Source organism: Mastomys coucha, unplaced genomic scaffold, assembly GCF_008632895.1.
Source record: "Mastomys coucha isolate ucsf_1 unplaced genomic scaffold, UCSF_Mcou_1 pScaffold23, whole genome shotgun sequence".
Taxonomy (NCBI): Eukaryota; Metazoa; Chordata; class Mammalia; order Rodentia; family Muridae; genus Mastomys; species Mastomys coucha.
In genome coordinates this window covers 71,223,523-71,248,460 of record NW_022196906.1, presented here as the reverse complement: position 1 = coordinate 71,248,460, position 24,938 = coordinate 71,223,523, and the positions used below count along the sequence as shown (strand labels likewise).

Here is a 24,938-nt window from a genome sequence, read left to right as displayed (position 1 = left end):
ATTTGCCTAGTCCTGCAGCAACTTAAATGTTCAGTGTCGGTAGGGTAGGGGTGGGATGAGGGCAGTGTGGCCTGACACCCAGAAGGGGACTTCCCCTTCTAAGGGGAATGGGGGGAGCACTTGAGGGGAGATACTGGGAGGAGAGGAAGGGCTGGTTTTGGGTTGTAAAGTGAATAAATATATTTAATTAAACAAATCAAATTGCAGTCTCTGCTTCTTCCATTGTCTCCAGGAGTGAGCTGCTTATATTGCTGACATCCTTGTTTTAAACTCTGTCCTTTCCTTCCAAGTAATCAAGACAGTCGAAAATCCATACCCAAGCCGATGGTTTTTGACATTCTTCTTTCTTTCAACCAACCACCTTTCCACCTCTATGTCTCTTCAAAACCTGCCAGAGAGGTCTGCCCTGCGGGCTGCGGGCTGCGGGCTGCGAATCGGGAGGGGCCGGGACCCCTGTTCCAAAGCCTGGGACTCCAGAGTGCGTCTTGGAGCCCGGAGCCAGGCGGAAAGCACCCCTGTCCAGCTCAAAGGTCCACCTTCTTCCCAGGTGTGCTTGGCTTTTTCCGGGTCCCTGCTCGCAAGCGCGCAGGTGTCCAGACTTGCTCCAGCGTCCCAGCCCGGCGGGCGAGGAGGAAAAGAAAGAGTGCTGTGTGCAGGGCTGGGATTTTGAGTTCAGACAGGGCGCTGGGCCCTGTGCGCTGCTCTGTGTAGAGAATCGGGACCTGTTGCAACTCGCCGCCCCCTGGTGACACGCTCGGCACCGCCCGGGAGGTGCGGCCAGCTCCCGCCCGCCCGCCCGCCCGCGCAGGTGCGCTTCCCTCCTCCCGGCTTCCTGGGCGCCACCTTCGCAGCGGCGGCGGCGGCGGCGGCGGTAGCAGTGGCGGCGGGTGAGTGGAGCGCGGGGACCGGACGGGGCCTGCAGAGCGTGGGGCTGCGCTCCAGGGCTCTTCCTTGGACTTGGGGAGAGGGAGTTACAAAGTTTTGAAAGTGGAGGTGCGGTCTAGAGGACAGGCGCCGCCCCTCCGGGATCGCTTGATGAATTTCCTGCTGCCGAGTAAGACCCTCGGAGAAGACTAGGAGGAAGAGGGTCGGTCTGGGGAGAGCGAGGGAAGAGGGTGGAAGTGGAAGGGCCGGGGTTACCAGGAAGCCCAGAGCTGGGCTGCAGAGAGCTCAAAGGCCAAGCAGAAGTTGAAGAGGAAGAGCTTTTCTATGATTCACTTTCTCTCTGCTGGATGATTACAGTTGGGGTGCCTTGGGTCTGCGACCTCACTGAGCTCTCTCCCTTGGGAATCCGCCCCTTGTAGGTTGTGACCTTAAGTAAGCACAGAATGTGACTGCAAGAGGTGATTTCTGGAAGGGTCTTGGAGACTTCAAACCAGTTCTGTCTGATAGGTTTCCTGTGAGTGAGGGAGCAGCAAGTTTGTATTAGCTGCTGAAATTATGAGTGTGTAAAAAGACAATAGTGCTTTCTAGGACAGACGGGAGGTTATGGGAATGCCGGTAGCCTGTTGGCTATGGTTAGTGCGATAGGGCTACAGATTACAAGGTCTCTCTGATCTAGAGGTGGAGACTAAATAAATACATATCAAGACATGCTGGTTGCAAGCAGTTGAAGCGAGATTATGATTTCCCACAGTCCAATTTCAGACTCAACCTACTAAAAGCATTCCAGGTTACTGGCAGGCCCCTCCCTTCTTTCCCTTTCTCATCCCAACAAGCCCAAGGGCCCAAGGACATCTGACTGACGCTGAATCAGTGCTGACCAGCCAGAGGGAAAGGAGGCAGATGAGGAGAGGAACTTAAGAGAGAAAGCTGCTTGGAGTTTTCCAAAGTAAAGAACCAATGGTGATTGCAAAGTGGGGCAGAGAGATCTGTCAGTCTTCTACTTACTGTCACTCTTAGTCCCAAGCACTCTAGCTGTCCCTACACCATCCGATTGCTAATTCCACCCCTTTGCTTTTGGGGCTGGGACATTAGGGGTGTATGCTTCTACTAAGGGTGTTTGGTGCCTCCTGCAGAGCCTGCCTGAGGGAATGGGTGGATCTCCTTTTTAAGCCTGGCAGGTGGAGACTGCAGCTGCTCAGAATTTACTGTGGGAAGTAGCCCAGTTGAAGAGTTGGTGAAAGGGATTGCATAGATGCTGAGGCACACCACGCCCCTGGTGCTGACTCAGAGATGTCTCTGCGATTATGCTTTTGAGTTTACTTCATAAGTGACAAAAGTCTTGAGGTGGAATAAATAATATATGTATAATGATTAATACATATGCATTATGTATTAATAATATATACATATGTATGATTAATTGTTAATTGTAATTGTTTTAAAATATAATTAATTATAATAATTAATTATTGACTAATTATCTGTTGGTCTCTTCCTGCAGTTGTCATATGCCTTAAAGTTTATAGTCATGCTTGTTCATTGAGAATATAGATAAATAAAGATAATAAAGATATTTTAAAAGATAATATTTATATTATCGTGTGTGTGCGCGTGTGCGTGTGCGTGTGCGTGTGCGTGTGCGTGTGTGTGTGTGTGTGTGTGTGTGTGTTACAAAGTATATGGAGAGAAGGAGCTCCCCTCCCACTGTGGAATCCTGAATTAGCCCAGGTAGTCAGACTTGCTGCACAAGGCTTTTGCTGGCAAAAGGCATCTCAAGGCCCTTATTAGTATTTTCTCCAGCTGACTCTCTCATTCTGCAGCTCTCCCTTACATACACCCCATTCAATTAGACTAACTCATAACACGTTTATGACACGTAACACTGCTCTACATGGACCTCCAGAATACTGTTGTGAACCTGTGGTCTCATTAAAGCAGAGGTCTCTGAGGACGGTCAGAATCCTGGTTGTAGGATGCCCTTCAGAAAGGGCCCACTTAAGTTTAATTTGACTACTTATTTGCAAAGTGACAAGTGACCTTGTCTAGCTAGTTAGGTGAGTGTGCTCGTCTAGCTAGTTAGGTGAGGAGTGTGCTTCTTAGCCCCTTTTGTGGCTTATATTTGTTAGTGTCTACAAGCAATATCTCTTAAATATGTCATTGAGAGATGTGAAATGCACTTTTGTTCATGACGTTCAACTCTGCGAGTTGTGTTTTTGAGCTTTGTGGGTGAACATACCATTTGCAGATCAGAACATATCCTCCTCTTATCAAACAGTTCTAAACAGAAAACAAGGCTTAAATATCCCTGAGATTAAAATTTTGTACAAATATCACTAAAGTCACATTAAAATCAGAGTCAACTTTTTTTTGAGAGAGAGAGAGAGAGAGAGAGAGAGAGAGAGAGAGAGAGAGAGAGAGAGAGAATGAGAATTAGAACTTCAGAGGGAATGGAGGGCATGTCTCTCTTTATGAGAAGATGGTCTCTGCCTGAAGAGTCCCAGCCCCACCAGTGGGGCAGAGTTTATAGGAAGGAGGGTACTGCCAATCGTGGTCTGACTGATTGCTGTGGAAGGCAAACATATAGAGGGAGACAAAATGGGGTTTGGGAAAGAAAAGGATTTTTCAGTGGCTGTGATTCTGTGGAATGTGACTGAAGTGAAATGACCTGTGTGTGTGTGTGTGTGTGTGTGTGTGTGTGTGTGTGTGTGTGTGTGTGTGGTGTATGTGTGGGGTATGGTGTATGTGAGTGTATGTATGTGGGTATATGTGGTTTGTGTGTGTGTGTGATGTGTATAGTGTGTGTGGTGTGTACATATGTGTGTGTGGTATATGTGTGGTGTATGTGTGTGTGTGTGTGTGTGCACGTGTGTGTGAGTGTGAGTGTGTGTGGTGTGGTGTGGTGTGTGCTGCATTCTACCTTAAGTGTTGTATGTTCAAGTGGAGGACAGAGGTAAATCTTAGGTAGCTCACCTCTTGATTCCCAACTTTTTTTTTTTTAAACAAGGTTTCTCACTTAACCTGAAGTTCACAAATTGTGCTAGACTGTCTGGCTTGTAACTTCCAAGGGTCTAATGCCCCTGCACAGGGATTTCAGGCACACTGCTACATCTGGCTTTTACTTTACTGCTGAGAATCCCAACCTGGGTCCTCATGCTTGCTTGATGGCAGGTACTTTTGCCCTAATCACTGAACAATCTTCATATTACCAGGTAGAAAGACACTAACAGAAGAGAAATTCACTGGACATGTCTATACTGGGGAATTCTTTAATTACATGGTCAAGGATGATTTGAAGAAACTTTTCCTCTGGGGACATCTAATTATTGTGTAATTTTAATTCTGTATTATCGTCTCGTTGCCCTTAGAATAGGGGTAAGATATCCCCCAGGGCATATGATATTTATCATTTGAGCTGTATACCCTATAATTTTTAGGCTGCTCATCCCTGGTGAAAGTGAAGTTGAAATTAATGATTAGCTTCTTTTGAATACTGGCATAGTGTCAAGTGTAGTCTCCTGTCCTGGCAGGAGCCTATTTTCAAAGGTTTATACAAACCCTTTACAGTGATAATATCAAATGAGTAATATTTGGGATCTTCACACTGTCCATTCATTAAAATCATTCACATAAATTCATTGTATTCCAAATGGTCTATTCCCCCAGAGAAGTGGAAACAGACACCATTCTTGGATATGAGGAAGCTCCCAGTTGACAGACCTGAGAGCAATGTTAAATATACACAGAGGAAGGCTTCTGGTCCTTGTGGATAGTGTATGGGTTCATTAGTCATTTGTTAAACCGAACATTAGCAGATCTGAATTAGTTAAGATTTTGGATGAAGTACTTAATTCTACTGACTCGCAGGCTTTCCCACTGTTGTGAAATATTTGTACCATGTGATCACTTCTTTGTCCCACTGGGCTCTGAAATTTTCTGTGGCCACTTCTCACTGTGAGCACTCTGAGAGACTGTGAACTCACTCTCCTGCAGAATATCTCTGGGAAGCTCATGATTCCTTCTCTTCTTGCTGCATTTTCATTTCAAAAGGTTTTCGCTGTAATTAACATCAGGTTGCATCTGTGATGGTGTAAAAATCACTCATTTGGGAAGGAAAGGGAATGCTGTGCCCGCAGAGTGGCCTCCTCCTCCCCAGGAGTTGGGATGGAATCCTTTCAGGGGTGGGGGTGGGGGTGTATGGGCTGCCGGTTATATGCTCACACAAGTAATGATGACTTTAATTCTTAACAGCACAATGCTCTGCACAGTCACTCTAAAAAGTCTAATCTGCCTCATTTAGCAGCTGTTCCTTGATGTTTTGAAAGAACTGTGTTTTCCTCAAATAAATATAATTTTTGATTTGTTGGCTAGAGAAATGTGTAGCAGAGCTAAGTGGCTGTGTTCCCTGTGGTTTATTCTCAGTTGCCATCCTTCCCTTCCTGTTTTTTGCTCTACTGCTCAATAAATAAATAAATAAATAAATAAAAATAAAATACCCGCCACCACCATCATCACCACCACCAACAACAAACCAGCTAGAAAACTGCCTCTTGTCTTTCTAGCTCCTTGTGTTCCTTCGTGTTCTCTCTCCTTTTCTATATTTTTTTCTATGTCTTCATTTCTTTTTGTCTATCCTATCTGGTATTTTTTTCCCTCTTTGCTTCATCTGGGCTCCTGTTTATATGTTTCCTTTTTAAAGGCTGTCTGTCATCTCTATTAGAAATCACTTTAATTAACTATAGGTTTCCGGAAGTCTATAACATTGTACAGAAGTCAAAAGCCAGGCAAAGTTTACAAAAACAGGAACTTTAGTCCATAGTACCTATAATACATTATAAAACAATTTGACAGCCTCACTGAACATTAAATAAATATTAAACTATGTACTTCTAGCAGTTTCCATCTTAAACATGATTGCTTTCTCTTACAACTGAAGGTATGCTCCATGATAGATGCCTTTGGTTTAGAATTAGGATGTTTTCCTTTTGCCATGGCCTGTTAATTCTCTCTGATTAAACTGTATGTAACTGATGAGGTGAACATCACTAAAATATGGACTTTGGTTTCCCCAAAATGTAGAAGTTGACCTCGCACAATGATACTCAGGTAATTGTGGAAGTAAGGCAATGAAAGCAAATGATGACATAGAAACAACATGCCCAGCCTACAGTCCAGTATGCAGTGAGTTGAAATACTTGCCTTTGATGGATGATGGTCTATATGAAAGATAAAGTGTTTTGCATGCCAGTGTTTATGTGGAAGACTCTAGGCTACTCAAAGCTCATTTACATGGGAACTCTGAGCTGTTGATAGCTGCTGGGCAGGTAGAATCATTCTTTTTGGAATGTGTGGCTGCTGGTAGATTTTCCATGCTCTAGTGGAAGGCCCTGCACCCAAGCACTTGTAGATGGCATTAATTGGACTTAATGGACTATCAAAAGAAAAAGGGAAAACAGAGGTCAAGGGGGGGCATGTTGGGGAAGATTTGGAGGGGGAGTTGGAGGTGGGAAATGGGGGAGTAGGTCATTTCATCTTCCATTATATACATTTATGGCATTCTCAAGAATAAAGAAAAAATAATGTGTATGTATTTTAAAAGTCTGACAAAGTGTAGGCAAAGATTTAAGGACTGTTCATTTGTATGTATTGTTCAGCCTTTAAAAAAAAGCATAGTAATAAAACAGTAATGAAGAAGATTGAAAGTTTTAATACAGATGTGCAATTTCTATGTCAAACAAAAAGAAGGAAGAAATGTCAATCTGTCCACTGGAAGTGTTATGAGAAGGGCGCTGGTGGAAAGGTTTGTTCTTGCAGCAGAGGTCCAGTTCTTACAATCTGAGAAACCAATCACCTTGATTTAAATGGAAAGCCAGGACTGAGCTCTGCTGTTAATATTGGATCTTCCAGTAGCTTGACATAACATACTTTGTGGAGTAGAGTCCCTCTCACTGAGCATGTTAAATGTTGTGTGTCAAAGAGCTGCAATTTGAAATGCAAGAGAAGGAATGAGTGAAACCTTTTCAAGGTCAAGGGGTATTCCAAAATGTATGACATTATTCCAACATTATGTCATGTTCTCCAAGAGTAGCTCTGCCCTCTGGAACCCGTAGGCTTGGACATCCAAATCCAGCACGAGTTTGCATACTGAAAGAATATACTTTGTTAACTAACACTTCTGTGTACAAGTGGACTATAAACAAAAGAAAGAAGCTGATAAGGTTATCGAGAAAACAAGTCTGAAGTAAAAGGCACGTGACTTTTCAGACTTTCATTGAAAGCTTCTTGGGATAAGAAAAATAATAACTATTTTATTTCGATTATGGCAAAGCTGCCTTAGCAAGCCTGATTAGAAGGGAACCCTGAGGTCAGTGACTCTGAGGGAGGACTAGACTCTGGGTGATATCCCTGTTACATGCATGATTGGTCTCTTATGTTAAAGTCTTTCTGTGGGAGAGATAATATTTACACTTTTCTTAGCTTTAGCTTTTTTTGTTGTTGTTTTGTTTTGTTTGTTTGTTTTCTGGTTTTTTTTGTTTTGTTTTGTTTTTTTGAGACATGGTTTCTCTGTATAGCCCTGGCTGTCCTGGAACTCACTCTGTAGACCAGGCTGGCCTCGAACTCAGAAATCCTCCTGCCCCTGCCTCCCAAGTGATGGAATGTGCCACCGCCCGGATTCTTAGCTTTTTAATTGCACAAATTTGTCTTCATTGACATACCTTCCACAAAAGTATACCTATTTCAAGCTTCTTTTTTAGAGTCTGATGGTGGGCTATTGAAATAACTCAGCAACTAAAAGCACTGGCTGCTTTTCCAGAGGACCAGGGTTCGGTTCTTAGCACCCATATGGCAGCTCACAATGGTCTGTAACTATAGTTCCAGGAGCTCAAGTGCCCCCTTCTGGACTCTGCATGCAACAGATGCACATGCTACTCAGACATACATGCATGTGAAACACTCATGCACATAACAGAATGAAATTAAAGACCTTAAAAAAAGACCCTGCAGTTCCTTTGTCTGACTGCACATTTTGACATATCATTTGCAGAGTTTCATTTCTTTGTAGATGAGGTGCACAGCTTTGGTTAAAATTACTTGAAGCACCATTTTAAGATTCTTGGTAAAGACTATATTTGCTGGGCCTCCCTATATCATTTGTCTATAAATGCCAATATGTCCCCAGAATGACTTTTTGTTTCCTTAAGTAGATTCAAACAGTGCTCATGACACGTGTCAAACATTTTAGCAGCAAAGGCCACTTCTTGCCTGTGGTGTTTTATGTAAATGTGTTGTAAGTTTGACTAAGGCTTTGGCATTTGGAGACTTGTCCAGGCTGTTGTAAAGTGAGGAAGAGAGCCAAGGCAAAACAAGATGGGCGACACAAGGTACACTCTCATTTCTCCTGTATAATTGCGCAGTGAATAGATTTGAAAATTGTTGTGTAAGAGAAGAGTCCTTATCTGAGACAAGAATTGCCAGCTCACCAGTAAGTTAGCACACACCCCTCAGAGCCTCTTACACAGCTCCTGTCCTGGCGAGCCAATGCATGTGACGACTACCTCATCCAGACACTGCTAAATGAAGTAAGGTGATAAAAGGGGTCTCGGAGACCCCTCTCAGGAGATTAATAAGGGTCACTAAGAAAGCAGTGTAAACAAGAAACATTCCAGGCCCATGGAAAAACCAATACAACAATAGTGATTAGCTAGGGGTAAGGAGAAGGGAGGTATCTTTGTTGAATGTCCAGGAAAGTGTCCGCCAGCCAATGGGCATGTGAGTGTGGAAGCTTAGCAGAATGGATGTAACTTTGGGTGAGGTTGTTCTGGGGTAAACAATGCAATGAGGGGAAGCAGAGGTAAGCCAAGCTCCTTCATCTAAACATTGACAACTAGGAAACAGGCCCCACTGAGGATGAGCTGTGAGGGGATCATCAGCTTTTGGAGACCTTTGGCTCTCTTGGTTATCATTGTTTAACCATGCCTATAGTACCTTCAAGGAAAAGATGTCCTTCTTCATCCTATTTTCACTTTTGCCTGTTTTCATTTGTGTGTGTGTGTGTGTGTGTGTGTGTGTGTGTGTGTGTGTGTTGTGATCATAAAAAGAGAAATAGCTATAAGAATATGTTCTGGCGGGGTGTGGGGGAAGGGGGTGCCTCGGCAGGCCCATGCGAAGGCATCACTTCCCCCTTCCCCCTGAAAGACCAGACACACACCAGTATAATATAGAATAGAGTTTATTTAGGGCATGGGGAGGGAGTTAAGAGGGTAGTAGAGGCAGAGAAAGGCAGAGAGGAGAGAGTAGAGAAGTAGGGGCTGGCCATGACCACGTGGAGAGAGGGGGGAAGGAAATGGGGAGAGAGGGAGTGCAAAGTGGGAAGAGACAAGGGAGAGAAGCAGGAGTAAGAGAGAGAGGAGGGGGCAAGCAACCCCTTTTATAGGGCCAGGCCTACCTAGCCATTGCCAGGTAACCATGGGGAGGAGCATACCTGGGTATCTGTGGAGCTGGAGTTTATACAGAATGCTAACAGTGTGTATATGAGAGAGAGAGAGAGAGAGAGAGAGAGAGAGAGATCTCAACCCCCAAATCTGGGTTCATAACTGGACTATTGACTAATCTGATAATTCAGAACTTCACTTTGCTATTTCATCCAAGTTACAAAAGCCTTCCCTTCTTTTTGACAGTTTCAGTGTATTTTGATTATGTTCGCTACCCATGGCCCTCTAGCATTCTCCTTTTACTGAGCAAACCCCTTCCTACCTAGTACCCCAGTGGCTGCACCATTACAGATAATGTTGTGCCAGGAAGAAATGGGACTTAGGAGGCTGTTGGTCTCTCAGTAGTGGAAGAGTGGAGGAGGCTGTTGGTCTCTCAGTAGTGGAAGAGTGGAGGCCCGATCCTGTGCAGATACTGGTAGTTGCTATGTGTTCAGGGTTGACAAACAGTGCCAATCTGCCCAGTGGTTTTCCCATCCCTCTACTGCATCCCTGGGCTCTTAAAGTTGTTCTCCCTTTGATGGGTGGTGTTCACTGAGCCTAGTAGGTGGGGGATGGAGAAGTGAGTGGTGATAGAAGTGGGTTAACACTGAGCATCCCTCAGTCTCTTCTTCTTTGCACACTGACCAGGTTTGAATGTCTGCATTGACCATCCTCTACAAAAAGGACTGCTTCAGACTGAGAAGTTTTCTGGTCTGTGAGTGTAAATATAAACACTTAGAAGACAGCTTAACAACAAAGCAGGTGGTTATGTCGAAGCTGTTCTTGTCTCTGTTGCACCAACAGGCATTCTTTGCCTGATGGATAGGTACTGTAGCACTTATATTCTACAGCTAAGCAAAATCCTGCCCTCCCGCTCCAAACACTAGGCAAGCTGGCCCATAGGAGGTTTCTAGCTCCGTTCCTTCTTAATTTCTCTGTGTCCTATAGCTAAAGTAGAATCTAAACTCCATTATGGTTTCCTCCAGTTTCATCTTAATGATACACCAAACAACATCACTGTAATTAATTTTAATTCTCAGTCTTCCTGGTGAGATAGGTTTATATAGAAACAAAACCTATATAAGAAACAAGAAAAACGAGTCAGGCTCACATCTCATCGGAATCACTACTTGTATTAAAAACACAGTTTAGGCCCTTCATTGTGATTAACTTAAATGTACAAAAGCTGTTTGCAGAATGACTAATGTAAATAAGAAATGAAAACACAAGGTTTCAAGAGAATCCCCAAAAGATAAGTGATATCTGTATGATTCCCAGAAGGTTCCGCTGAAACTAATCCTGCTCTTTGAGCCCCCGAGCGAGCGCTCGGTGTGTCTTCACTGTTCCTTTGGAAGCCTAGTGTTTTGTCTTACCACAACACCTTCATGTACTAGAAACAGCGCTGTGCTTGAATCTTAGCAAGTTCTGTATCAATAATTTGATTTTTAATTAGGCTGCAGTATTTTCTAATGTGTCATACCAGTGTTACTAAGGTAGTATACTATTGTTGTTGTTATTATTATCATCATCGTTATTATTGTTATTATGTCATTGCCCAAGTATTTAACAGTTAGTAGTGAGCGTTAAGACTTTGGCTAGACAAATAATTGTTAGCCTCATAAAGCACAGTAAGAGAACAGTTGGACTATTGCTGACCTATGACCTATGACCTGGGCCGGGAGTGCCGTGGCAACTCTGTGAGGGAGTTCCTTGTTAAGTTCCAGTGAAGTGCATCCTATTCTGTTCTGTTCCTTCTCCCCTCCTTCCTTCCCTCCTTCCCTCCTTCCCTCCTTCCCTCCCTTCGCCCCCCCCCGACCCCATCCCACCCCTGCTCCTGCCCTCTCTTCTTTTTTTGCCTTTTATTCCTTTGGGGGTTCATATAGCCCAATAGCTTTTCCTTCTGGATACTCTGTACTGTTTGCACCGCTGTATAAGGATTATTAAACAGTTTTATATGTAGAGCTCTGAATCACAGATTGCCATCAGTTAAGTGCATGGATTAACAAGGTGACTAAAGTTAAAAAGAACTTCTGAGGCACTTCTTTTAACATTTATTTATTTTTCCTCCACTGCAAAATAGTATATATTCAGAAAGAAGTTTCACAAATTAAACTCTTCTGTGGGAGCACCATTTACAGAACAGCATCTCTGTGAGCTGGGTGCGCTGCTACAAGGCTGTCGTCTTAGAACCTAGGAGGTAGCTGCTCTCTAGCAGTTCCTAGATCCTTGGGGGATGGGGGGTAGGGGATGGGGTACTTGTCTTTAGGTTTAGCTAAGATTAAGCAGCACATCTCTCTGCCTTACAGATGTAATCAGGCACTTTGCCAGGAATGTCTGTAGTCTAAGGCAGGCTTCCAGGACAAAGGTACTTCTGGGAAGAAATGCTAAATCCCACAGGCCAGGTGGTTTTAGCTCACTATCTCCAGCAGCTGGTCCTCATTGTTGATTCTGGGACCTCTGCTCCTACAGGGAGAACAGTCAGTCTGAAGTTTTAAAGTAAACTCCTGATTCTTGGAGAATGTCAGGCACCCAGGAACGTCGAGGCCTCAGATATCAAAGGGCTAAGGCTCATCTTTGGACTGTCTGGTGAACACACCTAAGGAGGCCTTCCTCCAAACCTTCCCCCATATAGGCTGTCCCTGACACACTTCTGCACAGTGTGAGACACTCCCCACCCCCTTCGCAAACGCCTTAAGGTGTGTGCCCTTGCTTTTCCTGGTGGTCCCAGAAATTCTCTTTCTCTCTGCATACCCTGCCACACTTTCTGACATTAAATAACCTTGTCCTAGGGATCACCCTCTGCCTCACAGCCCTCTATCCTAGCTAAGCCCTTTAACATGAGATCCGTCCTCAAACAGCACACCAAATCAAAATGAAAATCTACCTTCATTTTGAGAATCATTCATTGGTTTAAAAACAGGAAAAGGTTTCTTCAATTCTAATTTTGCTTTTTCTCATAGTCTTCAGCCTCTTATTATCTAGGATTAGTACCATGGCAAGCATTTCTGAGTGTTACTAAAAGGAGTGCATGCAGCTTCTGGCTTCTCTGCTTTGTTTTTTCATTTGGATGTCTTGATATTTAGTTAACATCCATAAAACACAGCCAAACAGGAAGTGAAACATCTTCCTGTTTGGGAGGTGTTGTCTTGCTGAGGACAGACAGGGCCCAAGGCCAAGGAGTTCCTCTTTCCCCTCTTTTCCTGTATTCTGCCCTGGATATCTCTTCCCTTTAGCTATTCCTAAATTGTATCTTTGTGATCATCCAGTGTCAAAATTTTTAAGTCGATTTTAAATTTCTTATAAAAATGTAAAAGGCCCAGAACATACTAAGCAGTCTGGAATGGGGGAAAAAAAAAGAGTAGGAACTCACATTATTTGACTTTAAGCTGCAGCACCCAAAAACTCTGAAACTGACATGTAGATCAATGAAGAGATCCATGAAAGAGAAACAAACAAATGGGCAAACTCAGAAGTAGATGGCCTTTTATGTAGTATGGGATTTTCAGTTGACAGATAAGCATCCCATGCTTTGGCAAGGATAATCAGAAACATGTCTTTTCAATAGTCTTGAGACAAATGTATATGCATATGAAAAACAATGCACTCTTACACAGACATTGATTCAGGAGGAAGCTCAGTCCTAAAATGGAGAAGCTAAGGCTATCATCTTCTTAAAGAATGCGTTCTGCCCGGACCTAAAACCCATTCTGTGTATTGCTACAGATTTCCTTTCCTTTGATCCATTCTCCTTGTCCTTCAACTTCTGAGAATTCAAGAGTGCCAGCCCAGAGCCTGGGTTTTATCTCCCCCAGTGGCTCTTCATTATATAATTCAGTCATTTCTCTCTCTCTCTCTCTCTCTCTCTCTCTCTCTCTCTCTCTCTCTCTCTCTCTCTCTCTTCTCTCTCTCTCTCCTCTCTCTCCCCCACCCCCATGTGTTTTCTCTCTTTCTCTTCCCCCTACTCTCTGTTTCCCTCTACATGGTGACTTTACTGACCCCTTCCCATGTAGTCAGTGAGCTCTCCAAGAGCTGGCCCCAATAAACATGCCTTAATACTTTAATTTGGCTTGAATTGACTCATTTAAAGGACAAAAGTTTTATTAGAAGAGGAACTAATATTTCATTCTCTAAATTTTGTGGAACTATATAGAAGGGGGTCTTATAAAAAAAATCTGATATTTATAAAATTCAGGACAGTGGTAATCCACAAAGCCCTCACTTCTGGCTGTAAATATTCCATGCATTTGTAAAATGCTAGAGGAAGTAACGCCCGCTGGGCAAAATGCTTCAAGTCTAGAAGCAGATGGCCTGGAATCTTATCTAAGGTCATGAGGTTTAAGGCTGTTGGTCTAGATTACAGGCACACTGCATCCTGAACACTTAGAACAGCAGACAAGGGGACAGCTGGAGAAGGTCTATGTACCCATGGAGCACCTTCATGCACAGCACACCCAGACAGCACACCCAGACAGCACACCCAGACAGCAGGAAGGATCCAGCTTCTGCCACGGAGCTGGACTCCAGGAGAACTCTAACAGGTCACTCAGCAACAGACCTGAGTTCTCACCCAGCATGAATCACCTAGTCACCGTGAATCAGGGGTACCTGGTAGGTACAGGAAAATAGAAAAAGGAAGGCCTTGCTAAGAAAAAAAAAAATAGAAGGTACCATTACAGATTTACTTTCTATTTAAAAATACAAAGTGATGAATTTTTTTTTTTTCCAAGACAGGGTTTCTCTGTATAGCCCTGGCTGTCCTGGAATTCACACTGTACCAGGCTGGCCTTGAACTCAAATATCCACCTACCTCTGCCTCCCAAGTGCTAGGATTAAAGGCCTGCATCACCACTGCCTGGCTAAAGTGATGAATTTTATTATGGGATTTGCTTTCATGTATGTGTGCATATATATACATCTATATGTGTTTGTGTATACATGTATGTATTTTCATAGAAGTTTCATTATTATCATCATTATTATTTATTATTATTATTCAAGATCTCTCATCTGAAACTCTCCACAGGAGCTAGAATGGCTTCCAGGGTGTCCCAGGGACCTGCTAGTTTTTGCCTCCTAGATGCTGAGACCATAAACAGGCAACATTTTTTATCATTGGTTTCAAGACTGAACTCCAACTGAACACTCTCCTCATCCCTGACACTTTGTTTTCTTATTACATGAAGTTTATTTCTCATGTTATTGCCTGACAACTTAAAGTAATATTTCATGGCAGGTAGAAAGGTGGGGGGGGGGTTGTGTTTCATTTAATCTTTATGGAAACTCTTTAAGGATAAAACTGTTAAGTTCACCCATTTTCCTGGTGAGCACGTTGAGTCTTTAAGCCCTTGTAACACCAGACTCAGGTCTCAGCAGAAGTCAGACCTAAGCCATAGTACCCACTGTCCCATCTATACTTTCTTGTTTGGTCCCTACCCCAGCTCACTAACTGTTAATGTTTATTATTTTAGCCAGGTTAGTGAATTTTTCCTTTCAGTTACAAATGTTACATCACTATGTTTGTATTTATCCATCCATGTTTGCTTCACTTACTAAGGATGACCAAGAAAGGAGCACATCAGCATAGCACATCATATGATGGCATCACAACAGTTACGTTCCATTCAGTATAGCTGGGGAAATACTAAAGGTTGGCCAATGGGAATTCAGGAATAGTTTGGGACCTGGTAAAAGGTTGGTTTCCCTTATTTTCATTCTAAACTTTGTATAGTGTAAGTACTCATCTGACATAAGCTCTCTACACAACTGGCTTGTTGCTCTTCTTATGAATTATTTTGTGGAAATTTCTCAGTTTTGTGGACTTCCAAATAATGTTTATATTTTAATGTTAGCAATATTTACTGGAAAGTCGCCTGCTGTCCTCCCACCTGTATCTGAAATTACTGTGTTAGATCAGGCATGGCACATGTATTGAAATAGCAACAAATATAAATACATTCTTAAATTTTATTGATGTGAAAGTGATAGTGCTATCCCCCCATCATCTAATTTAAAAAAGTTAAAGAAATCAAAAAAAAAATTAAGTATTGGGCAGCTGGAATTTGCTGTGAGGTTAATAAAGTGAATCTGAGATGTTGGGGTTTGCCCTTCCCGTGACCTCAGAGAGGTAAGGAGTTCTACTCGCTGTGATGTCTGCACCCAGCAGCTGTGGTGGAGTGAGGTCTGCCAGCAGTGGTTCCCTGTGCCGAGGGGCCACTTCATCCTAAGTGTCATGATGAAGCCACTTTAAAATCATGATGACACTGGATATCAGGAGTAGATATTTACGTACACTTGATATTACAGTAAGTTTGTAGTTTAATTGTGGCATCTAAATGTTTTATCATTCTTGCCAGGTGATGGTGGCACACACCTTTAATCCCAGCACTTGGGAGGCAGAGGCAGGCAGATTTCTGAGTTCAAGGCCAGCCTGCTCTACAGAGTGAGTTCCAGGACAGCCAGGGCTATACAGAGAAACCCTGTCATGAAACAAACAAAACAAACAAACAAAAAGTTTGAATATTTTATCATTCTAAATTTCTAGTTATCAGAGTTGAAGAGAAAAAATTTAAAGGTAGGAGGGTTCTAAGTTTTTTTTTTCTGTTTTAAAACATACTTTATTGAATAAGATAATATTTCTGGTTTTGACCTGAGAGTAAGATTGTCCCATATGAGTTTTCATTCAAACAAAAATTTTTCATAGAATTATGTAACACCAGGAACCATATTTTTGTCTATTAATATAAACTTTCTTTAATTGTAGTATGAAAATATTAACCACTATTATTCTTAGAATATGTTCAGTCTTATAAGGTTTTCAAAAATACTAAAAATACCATTGGCATTAAGTTGCCAGAGGCATAAATACTGATAGGTGTACATGTATTAATAGCTATTGATTATATATTGATTGTAAATGAACTTTAGCAAAAATGATTCAAAATAAAGCTAAATTATCTTGGGATTGGTTGGCTTGTGGTTAGAATTTAGTAAATAATTTGAATTTAGTCAATAATTTGAATTTAGTCAATAATTTGAATCCAGCATTTTACTCCATATAGATACTTCTACATTTTAGAACCGCCTTGCAGGAGTAGAGATGAAATTTGTCATTAGTTTCAAGTCTACTTATGTGCAAGAGATAGGATAGTGTATTCGAGATTAAAAAGCACATGTGTTCATGACCTGCCATTTCAGGGACAACACCTAACTTGACGTCACCTCCACGCTAGGGAGGCCTTACACTCTGTACAGAGCTATGGGTCTCTGTATTGCTACCAATGTACCCCAGGAGGAAAACAACTCTGATGATGGCTGAGTGGGTTTTCTAAGTGTTCAGGGAAACTGGTAAGACTGGAATCCTGCGTCTGTAACTAGGCATAGATGCTCTTTTGTTTCAATGTGTATTTGCTGAGTGATATTGCTTTGCTGTTCTCCGTTAAAACTTGTAGCTTTTCCCTTCCCTTGTAAACAGCTCTTGTAATAAAGCCGTGTCCTTAGAGCCTAGCTGGCTGCAGCTATTCCCAAACAAGGATATAGACATTATTGTCCTAAGTCTTGTTTGTAATACCCAAATTCATTACAAGAGGCCTTCGCACTTTCCCACAATGGCCTCTCACATGGCATTTCACACTGACTACTAAATTAATCCCTCGAATTTCACTTTCCAGATCAGTTTATATCGCAGTCTTGTTCCTTTATGACTAGCCTTTCATGGGATACCATATTGTCCTCGTGATCACCGTCCATCCTTTTAACCTCTATGGCCTCTCAATGTGTACATGGTCCAGCAATTAAGTTTTCACAATTACAAAATTTCATATGCATAATAAAAACCAGAAACATGTGATATTTTAAAAGAACTTTATGCAACTTAGCTTCCAAATGGGTAACACTCACCTATCATCATGTTAATTAGAGATTCAAAAGTTAAATTTTAAGAGTTAAGTAAAATGGACTCTCAAATCTAGATTTTTTTTTTGTTTTTTTGATTTTGTTTTTTTTTATTTATTGCTTTTTAATGAGGAGGTAGTTATCTACCATTTTTTTACAATTAAGTGATAGATAGGACTTGTCTCATTCCGTCACCAGGCACTTCTTTCTGCATGGAGTAGTTATCCCATGAAGACTGAAACTCAGCAACTTAGGAGACCATAGCTTGAACATTCATTTATTGCAGCATGTGAAAACAAACTATTTCTTTAGTAAGTGTTATTTGCCAAAATGAATGGTATTGAATATTGCAAAAAAAATAGGAGTTAGTAGGATGTCTGATTCATCTTTTCATTGCTCTCACAAAATAGTTGAACTAGAGTAATTCACGAAGACATGTGTTTCCCTCACATTTCTGAAGGACCCAGAGCTTGGTTGCCCATTAGGGCCTCATGCCTAGTCAGCTCTGAGGGAACCAGTGAAAGAAGGGAGAGTGTGGAAGGAGCAGCTGTGAGAAGTAGATTGATCTGACTTCCAGCAACCCATTCTCGTGGTAAAGAATTCAATTGTATGGGACCTAGCTTTATCTCCCTCCCTACCCACTTGTCATCCAGAGTCTCTAGAGAAAGTTTGCTCTTTGTTTTGTTTGTTTTTGTTTTTGAGACAGAGCCCCTCTGTAACTCTAACTCTCTTGGAATTCACTCTGTAGACCAGGCTGATCTCAAACTCCAGAGATTCCACTGCTTCTAATTCCAGAGTGCTGGGCTAGAAGACATGCACCACCACAGGCCTGGTGTGATAAAGTCTACTCTTGGTAATGTTCCTGTCACATAATCACCAGTGACAGGGCCATCTCTTAAAGGTCCTCACACCTTTCATTAGTCATATTGGGGACCAGCCTTGAACACTTGAAACTTGGAGAGGAACAATATTCAAAGCACAGAGCATCTATGAAGACAGCAATGTGATCACTTTCCAACTTCACAGTCCTGCATTCTGTCCCCTGTAGTTCCTTACAGTGGGTGCCAATTGTAGGATGCAGAGAGGGATCCTTGATCTCTCTTCCCACTAGATGCCAGTAGCATCCCTTCCTGCAAGTGGTTACATTTAACAACTCTTCCATATATTGCTCCCTAGTGCAAGTCTCCGTTAAATAGTGAACCAAATGACGTATGATCACAGAAAAAAAGAAAAGAAAAGCAGATACCTACCATAATTGAGAAATGTGTTTAACATTTGCTACCTGTTCCTGGACCATGGCAGTAGGTCAAGACAATTTTATTTAAGTTGTAAAAGAAACACACTTTTTATCTCCATGCATAGCCCTCATACTGATAGTTGGTCTGCAATGGTTTCAAGTTATACTCAACTAAAAGTAATATCTGCATAGTGATCCATCACAATAGCATCTGAGGCAGGAGATTCTCTTCATATAGGGCTTAGATGCTGTGTCACAAACCTAGGGATAGTTCCTGTGTGCTAGTCTTGAGTTAAGCCATTACTCAAGCCAAAGGGTCTCCAGGAAGCAGACAAAAGAATGTCTTGTTTTTATCCCTCACCTCTGTCCTGAAGCTGAAGACTGATGGCTAAACCCCATACCTTGCACGTACTTCTGAGCTGTGTTTCCAGCAGTTGCTTCTTTGAGACAACGTCTTACTGTGCTGCCTCATTTGACTTTAGACTCATGATCTTCCTGCAGTCTCCTGAAATCTAGAAATATAGACCCACATAAACATGATAATACGTTTTGTTGTTGTTTGATCCATGGTGTGATAACCTGTACACTTTCAAGAACGTTTCTCTGAACAATCCTAAACCCAGTTTTGGGGACAGGATCAGCTCTAGTAAAATGACAAAGTGAAGCATCTCTGTCTCTGTCTGTCTCTTTGTCTCTCTCTCTCTGTCTGTCTTTGTCTCTCTCTCTCTCTCTCTCTCTCTCTCTCTCTGTCTCTCTCTCTCTCTCTCTCTCTCTCTTCCCTTCTCTCCCCTCACAGTGAAAGCCTCAGTAGATGATGGATCTTCTGGTCTCTGCTCATCAGCAGACTCTATTGTCTGTCCCCTCAGAACTTCTCTGTGTGTTTGGCAGAGGGAATCTTGTGCGAGTGTTGTGAGGAATGGTAATGTCTTCCAGCCTTGCCCCCTCACAGACTGAATTGGAATTGGAGTGGGAGGAAGACTGAAAAAGATCAGTTAAGTCCAGAATGTTAAAGTAGGTCAGAACCGCTGACAAAGCTGCTCTGGTCGAATCAGCTTTGTAGTTCTCGTAACCCAGGATGCAGCTGCAGTTGCGAGCCCCAAGGTGGGTGTCAGGACTTCAAATAGCCCAGAAGCCCCCACTCTGGCTGAGATGAAGCCCTGTGTCTCTTTCAGTGAAGCAGGGAACCAGGATTCAGACGTGGAGCCTCCAGCTACAGCAGGACTATTTTTAACATTCTTTTGGCTGAACTGCAGAAGTCTCCTGATCTCCACACCAGGCTCAATCTTATCTGCCCAGTTCAGTCTCTTCCTCCCAAAAGAAACCTGTTTTCCCACATGCCGGAGTTTTCCTCCCTGAATCCTGAATCCCCTCTTCATTTCTGGTGTGGTCTTTTGCCTGAGTTTTTTTTACCCTTGTCTGGAATGAAAGTATCTGCTGCTGAAGGATCAGATTCTTTCTTTCTTGGAGTCCTAACTTCAGGGGAAGTAGGCCTCCTACTCAGGGCTGCCTGAAGCTCATTTATTATGCACCGATCTCTACTTGGTTTTATTCTTAAGCCAGTGAATATGACAGGATTAATTAATGAGCATGAATATGGCTTATGACGTTGTTTAGGGTAATGATTGTCTCTCTAAACCACTCCCACTGAATAGTAAATTCTCAGAAGATGCGTTTTGTGCTTTTTTATATTTCATCTAGCATATTAGCATATTTGTATGCATGGGTAGCCAGGCCCTAATCCTACTATAGTACTATTTTAAGGTCAAAACAGATGTGGCTTATAGGAATTGGTGCCTCATTGAAACTGTCCCGCAGTTTCATGAACCGGGTTCTGTCTCGACCGAAGGGAGATAGGAGACCTGAAACACAGAGTTCAAGAACAAAAGGACACGAAGCCAAGTTGAGGATTTCCAATCAAGGCTCTCCTTTACTTTGGGGGTTCAGCATTTATATACAAGAGAACATAACTGAATCTCTAGGTTACAACGACATTTGAATAACATAAGGAATTCGGGAGGAGTCAGGAAGAGTCCGAAAGAGAAGCTGGCCGCTGGGCTGAAAGTGGAGGCTTGGCATCCCGCAGGTCTCAGCTCTGGGGAAGGGCTGGAGGCACAGTCCACAGTGGGGGAGGAGGTCAACAACCGATGTGCCAGCAAGCAGGCATAGTTTCCGTGAAGCTTTGTTTCAGACACAGCAGGCATGAGTTGAGTCTAGGGTGGCAAGCTCCGATGTCTTGCAGCTGAGGGACCCCAACACCTCATCAGGCACACTCCATTCTCAGGTTTAAGTTGAGTAGATGTCCCGTATCACTTGAGAAGGCATGTTTATTATGTCACATGAAGGCCCTTCAATTTTTAATGTCTTGAGCTTGTAAGGGAAATCCATTTAACTGACTGAGATGGATATTGAATTGTGGCTCTATTAATGGCATTTTGGATATGACATGACAGCTTGCCTCCATAGCCACTTAAAGGGTAGTTAGCACAAATGCTGTGGCATATATCATAGATAGCTGCGCACAGAGTTCTAACTGACCTTCATTTTCTTATCCCACAGTCAGGTACCTCTTGCCTCTGCACAGATGAACATTTGAAAGTTCCCCTCGTCCAACACCAGCAAGCATGGAGACTTCATCAATGCTTTCATCCCTAAATGATGAGTGCAGATCTGACAACTACGTCGAGCCGCACTACAAGGAGTGGTATCGCGTGGCAGTTGATACTCTAATTGAACATGGGTTAGAAGCCTACCAAGAGTTCCTCGTCAAGGAGCGAGTTTCAGACTTTCTGGCTGAGGAAGAAATTAATTATATTTTGAAAAATGTCCAGAAGATTGCACAAAATACAGAACATGGGTCTGATAATTCCTGTGATGACGGCTCATCTTCAGGGACTTACTGGCCCATGCAGTCTGATGTGGAGGCTCCAAATCTTGATTTAGGCTGGCCATATGTGATGCCCGGACTCTTAGGGAGCACCCATATAGACCTCCTCTTTCATCCCCCTAGGGCACATCTGCTTACAATAAAGGAAACTATTCGGAAGATGATCAAAGAAGCAAGAAAGGTAATAGTATATCAATATTGAAATGAAAAATATGAAATGTGGGCAAGTGCAGCATGGTATATGATGGACACAGTTCCTAAGGTAAAAATCTCAGGATGTGGGTCATGCCTGTTATTTCCAGAAAATATATTTATAGGCATATATAGGAAGCTAACACTTTTCAACTCTTTTAAGATTTGCATGCATACTTGAGTGTGTGTGTGTGTGTGTGTGTGTGTGTGTGTGTGTAGTGTGTGTGAATGCACACACATGTACACATGCATGCAATTGCTCCTGGAGAAAGAAGGTGTCAGATTCCCTGGAGCTAGAGTTACAGGCTGCTGTGAGCTTCTAGGCATGGGTACTAGGAACTGAACTCAGCTCCTCTGGAAGAGCAGCCAAGTGTTCTTAGCTACTCAGTTGTCTCTTTAGCTCCTACCATATCTTATGTGTCTGAGACAGTAGCAATAGGTCTCCACTGAAGGACATATTATGAGAAATTTTCTTCTCTCATAATGGCCCTAAGAAACTTTTTACTCTTGGAGATGAAGGCAATTGGTCTAGAATAAGAAGATTTTTGAAACAGACCTTTGTTTGCTATAGAACTAAAAACATATTCTTACTCTCAGAAAGGTTCATGCTATTATCATGTAAACTAGAGTTCTATTTAGCTTTTTTTCTGAATTATATATTAATAATATAAAATCAACATTATGACTAGTTTTGCTAGTGAACTCCTGAAGAACTTAGCATTTTGGGGCCTTGTACTCTTTATCAGTACTTATACTGCCTTATAAATCTTACAAAACTTACTTTAGAGTTCAGATAAGACTGCAGAAATATCCTTTTAGTCAATGAAAATCATTCAAATTTTCTTGTGACTTTTATCTGTTTTTTGTTTTGTTTTTGTTTGTTTGTTTGTTTTAAAATATGATGATCACCATGGAAGATGTTTTCAAGACTATGAAAAACATTTTTCAAGTTTAAAATACCTGGGCCAGTCTGGGCAATCTCTGTACTCAAGAGACAAGAATCAACAGGATCTTGAGGCCATCTTTGGGGCCATCCTTGTCTATATAGTGAATTCTGGGCCAGAAAGAGTTAGTAAAACACTACCTCAAGGTATAAAAATAAATGTACAAAAATATGATTTTTATTTATTAGGTCTATCCTGTATAATAGAGAAATTTAGGACAGAAACACATAAATGTATCCTCATTTATTCTCCTTGTCAACATGACACCAAAGTATGTGAAAGATATAGTTTTATGAAGTGTGAAAAAATATAAGGACCACAGAGTGCTTAGTGACATTACAGTTTGCAAGACAGATAGCTAAAGACATAAAAGTTACACAAGGGAGACACCATTTTCTTATACTAGTGCTGGCTCCAAGCTTTGTGAAAGTAAGGCAATCCCCTCCCGCCCTTTGAATTCAGATAACCTCACTTTTAGGGGTGCTGATTCCATTAGCAACTTTATGTTGACAAAAATGCTTATCTGTTTTATTTACTAAACATTACTAAATAAAACATCAGCTATCAAATGAGGGCATAGGGGTGGGCCAAGCTTTTTAGTGAATGAATTAAACTGCCAGTCAAAATTTCTCAACTGCTGTATTTTACAAACGATCCTTTCCTTTGCCCTGGAAACAAATGATATAGTTACATTTTATAAATCAATTGAGAATCCAGAAAGCAGAATAACAGGTGCCACTTACCAATTTTTTGCTATTTCTATCAGAGGACATAATGTGCTGTAAGCCACATTGTTAAAGGAAAACTGATGACTGTATCAGAGTAGTTATATACACATCATCGGCCTCCTCCACAAACATAAGGCAGGTAGTAGCATAATGTTTTTTTTTTTTAGCTAGTCCCCCATCATAGAAAATTAGTTTATGACCTTTTAATATATTACCCTTCTAATGTATGTTTAGTGAGCCTCTGAAATAATATCTCTATCTGGAAATTTCACTTGAATTAGGACTTCCAGAGGAACTAGAAGTCTTGTCTATACGTTCAAAATGATACAACATTAAAAATTTTTATTATATTATATAGATGCTGAGTTAGTGAGCATTATTTGATCTTGTAAATTACATATGCTGCAGTTGAGTATAAGTTACAGAAGACAATGTTTGACCTTTTAGGAGATCAAATATTCTTATCTCTCTTCAGATGCAGTGACTATCAAGGTCTAGTTGACCACATTCATAAGGGATACTGTATCCCAAGGATTTTAAATGTCCCTTCAAAGGTGACTCCAGTGAAATTTTGTACTATCTGATTTTTTTTTTTTTTAAATTCATGTTTAACCTTGTAATTGTCCAAGGTCCTGCTAAAAGTTTCGGGGTAAGAGCAAATATCAGTCAGTTATAGCATCGCGCACACACACACACACACACACACACACACACACACACAACTCCCAAATTCCAGATACTGAGGCAGGGGGATTGTTAGGTTGAGATCAGCCTGGGCTCTCTGGTGTGATACTGTCTCTAAAGGCCAACTGTGCAATGAGAAAGAAAACCCTATAGAAGCTGACACACGGGTTTTTAAACATGATTTGTGGACTTTATGCCTGCCATCTGTACAACAGAAAATCGGGTCCTGGTCTTATCCTTTTTACATCCCTGGAATCTGGCTAATCAGTGATAAAGTCTATGTTTTGGATTGTTTTCAGAGGATTAATTTTCTTTATTAGTAACAGTATATTGTCATAACACTGTTGGAATGACTGTTTATCATAATATTCTTGAATAAGATAGATTTTTTTTGTGAGTAAAAACAAATTTCTTGCTTCAGAGGGTCTCCGGAGAGTTCTGGCAATCAGCCTTGTAAAATTTTATGGACATACAATGCTAAATAAATAAGGCCAGGACAAGGGACAAGAGAGTCAGAATGTGGTCCCCAAATAAGTTAAATCCATGTTCAGTACCCTGCTAGAAACTAAGCTAAGGCACTTAGGGAAGTAAGTGCTTTCTTATGCAAAGCTCTTACATCCAGGAGAAGAGCATGAATCCTGCCTGCTCAGTGTCCAGACAGCTGAGGTCTTTATTGGGCATCAAGCTCACCTTCCCATTCTTGGACAAAGGGATGATACCTCTACTGTATCTTGTCTGTCTTTACTCAAAAATAAATGTGTGTTTGTGTGTGATATACTTACACATATCTTTTATATTTACTTTATTTTTACAGTTGTTTTATGCTTGGGAATAAGACCAGGGTCTCACATGCACAGAGCATACACCATCTGCCTGTGAATTATTGATCCCAGAAAGATCCTCAGTTTTCATTATAGCTTGTTATACAATCTATGAATCAAGTTGCTTTTCTAACTACAATATTATTTTATAGCATTTAATCATCTAGGCATTAACATTTTTGCCAGTTAGTCCTTAGAAGTTATT

At 41.7% G+C, this 24,938-nt stretch overlaps 1 protein-coding gene across 4 annotated transcripts in view; it reads left to right on the top strand.

Moving 5' to 3' along the window:
- The first annotated feature begins 813 nt into the window (after positions 1 to 813).
- Positions 814 to 24,938, top strand: part of Fam83b (family with sequence similarity 83 member B) — an 83,204-nt gene continuing 59,079 nt past the window's right edge. Inside the window, exons 1-3 of one of the 4 annotated variants that reach the window (XM_031343755.1) lie at positions 814 to 887; positions 10,002 to 10,115; positions 21,037 to 21,545. In XM_031343755.1, coding sequence (XP_031199615.1) covers positions 21,102 to 21,545 — 444 coding nt within the window. In that variant the 5' untranslated portion in view covers positions 814 to 887; positions 10,002 to 10,115; positions 21,037 to 21,101. Of the gene's footprint in view, positions 888 to 1,071; positions 1,088 to 10,001; positions 10,180 to 21,036; positions 21,546 to 24,938 lie in introns of those variants that run through there. The other 3 variants (XM_031343754.1, XM_031343757.1, XM_031343756.1) reach the window with 3 other exon arrangements.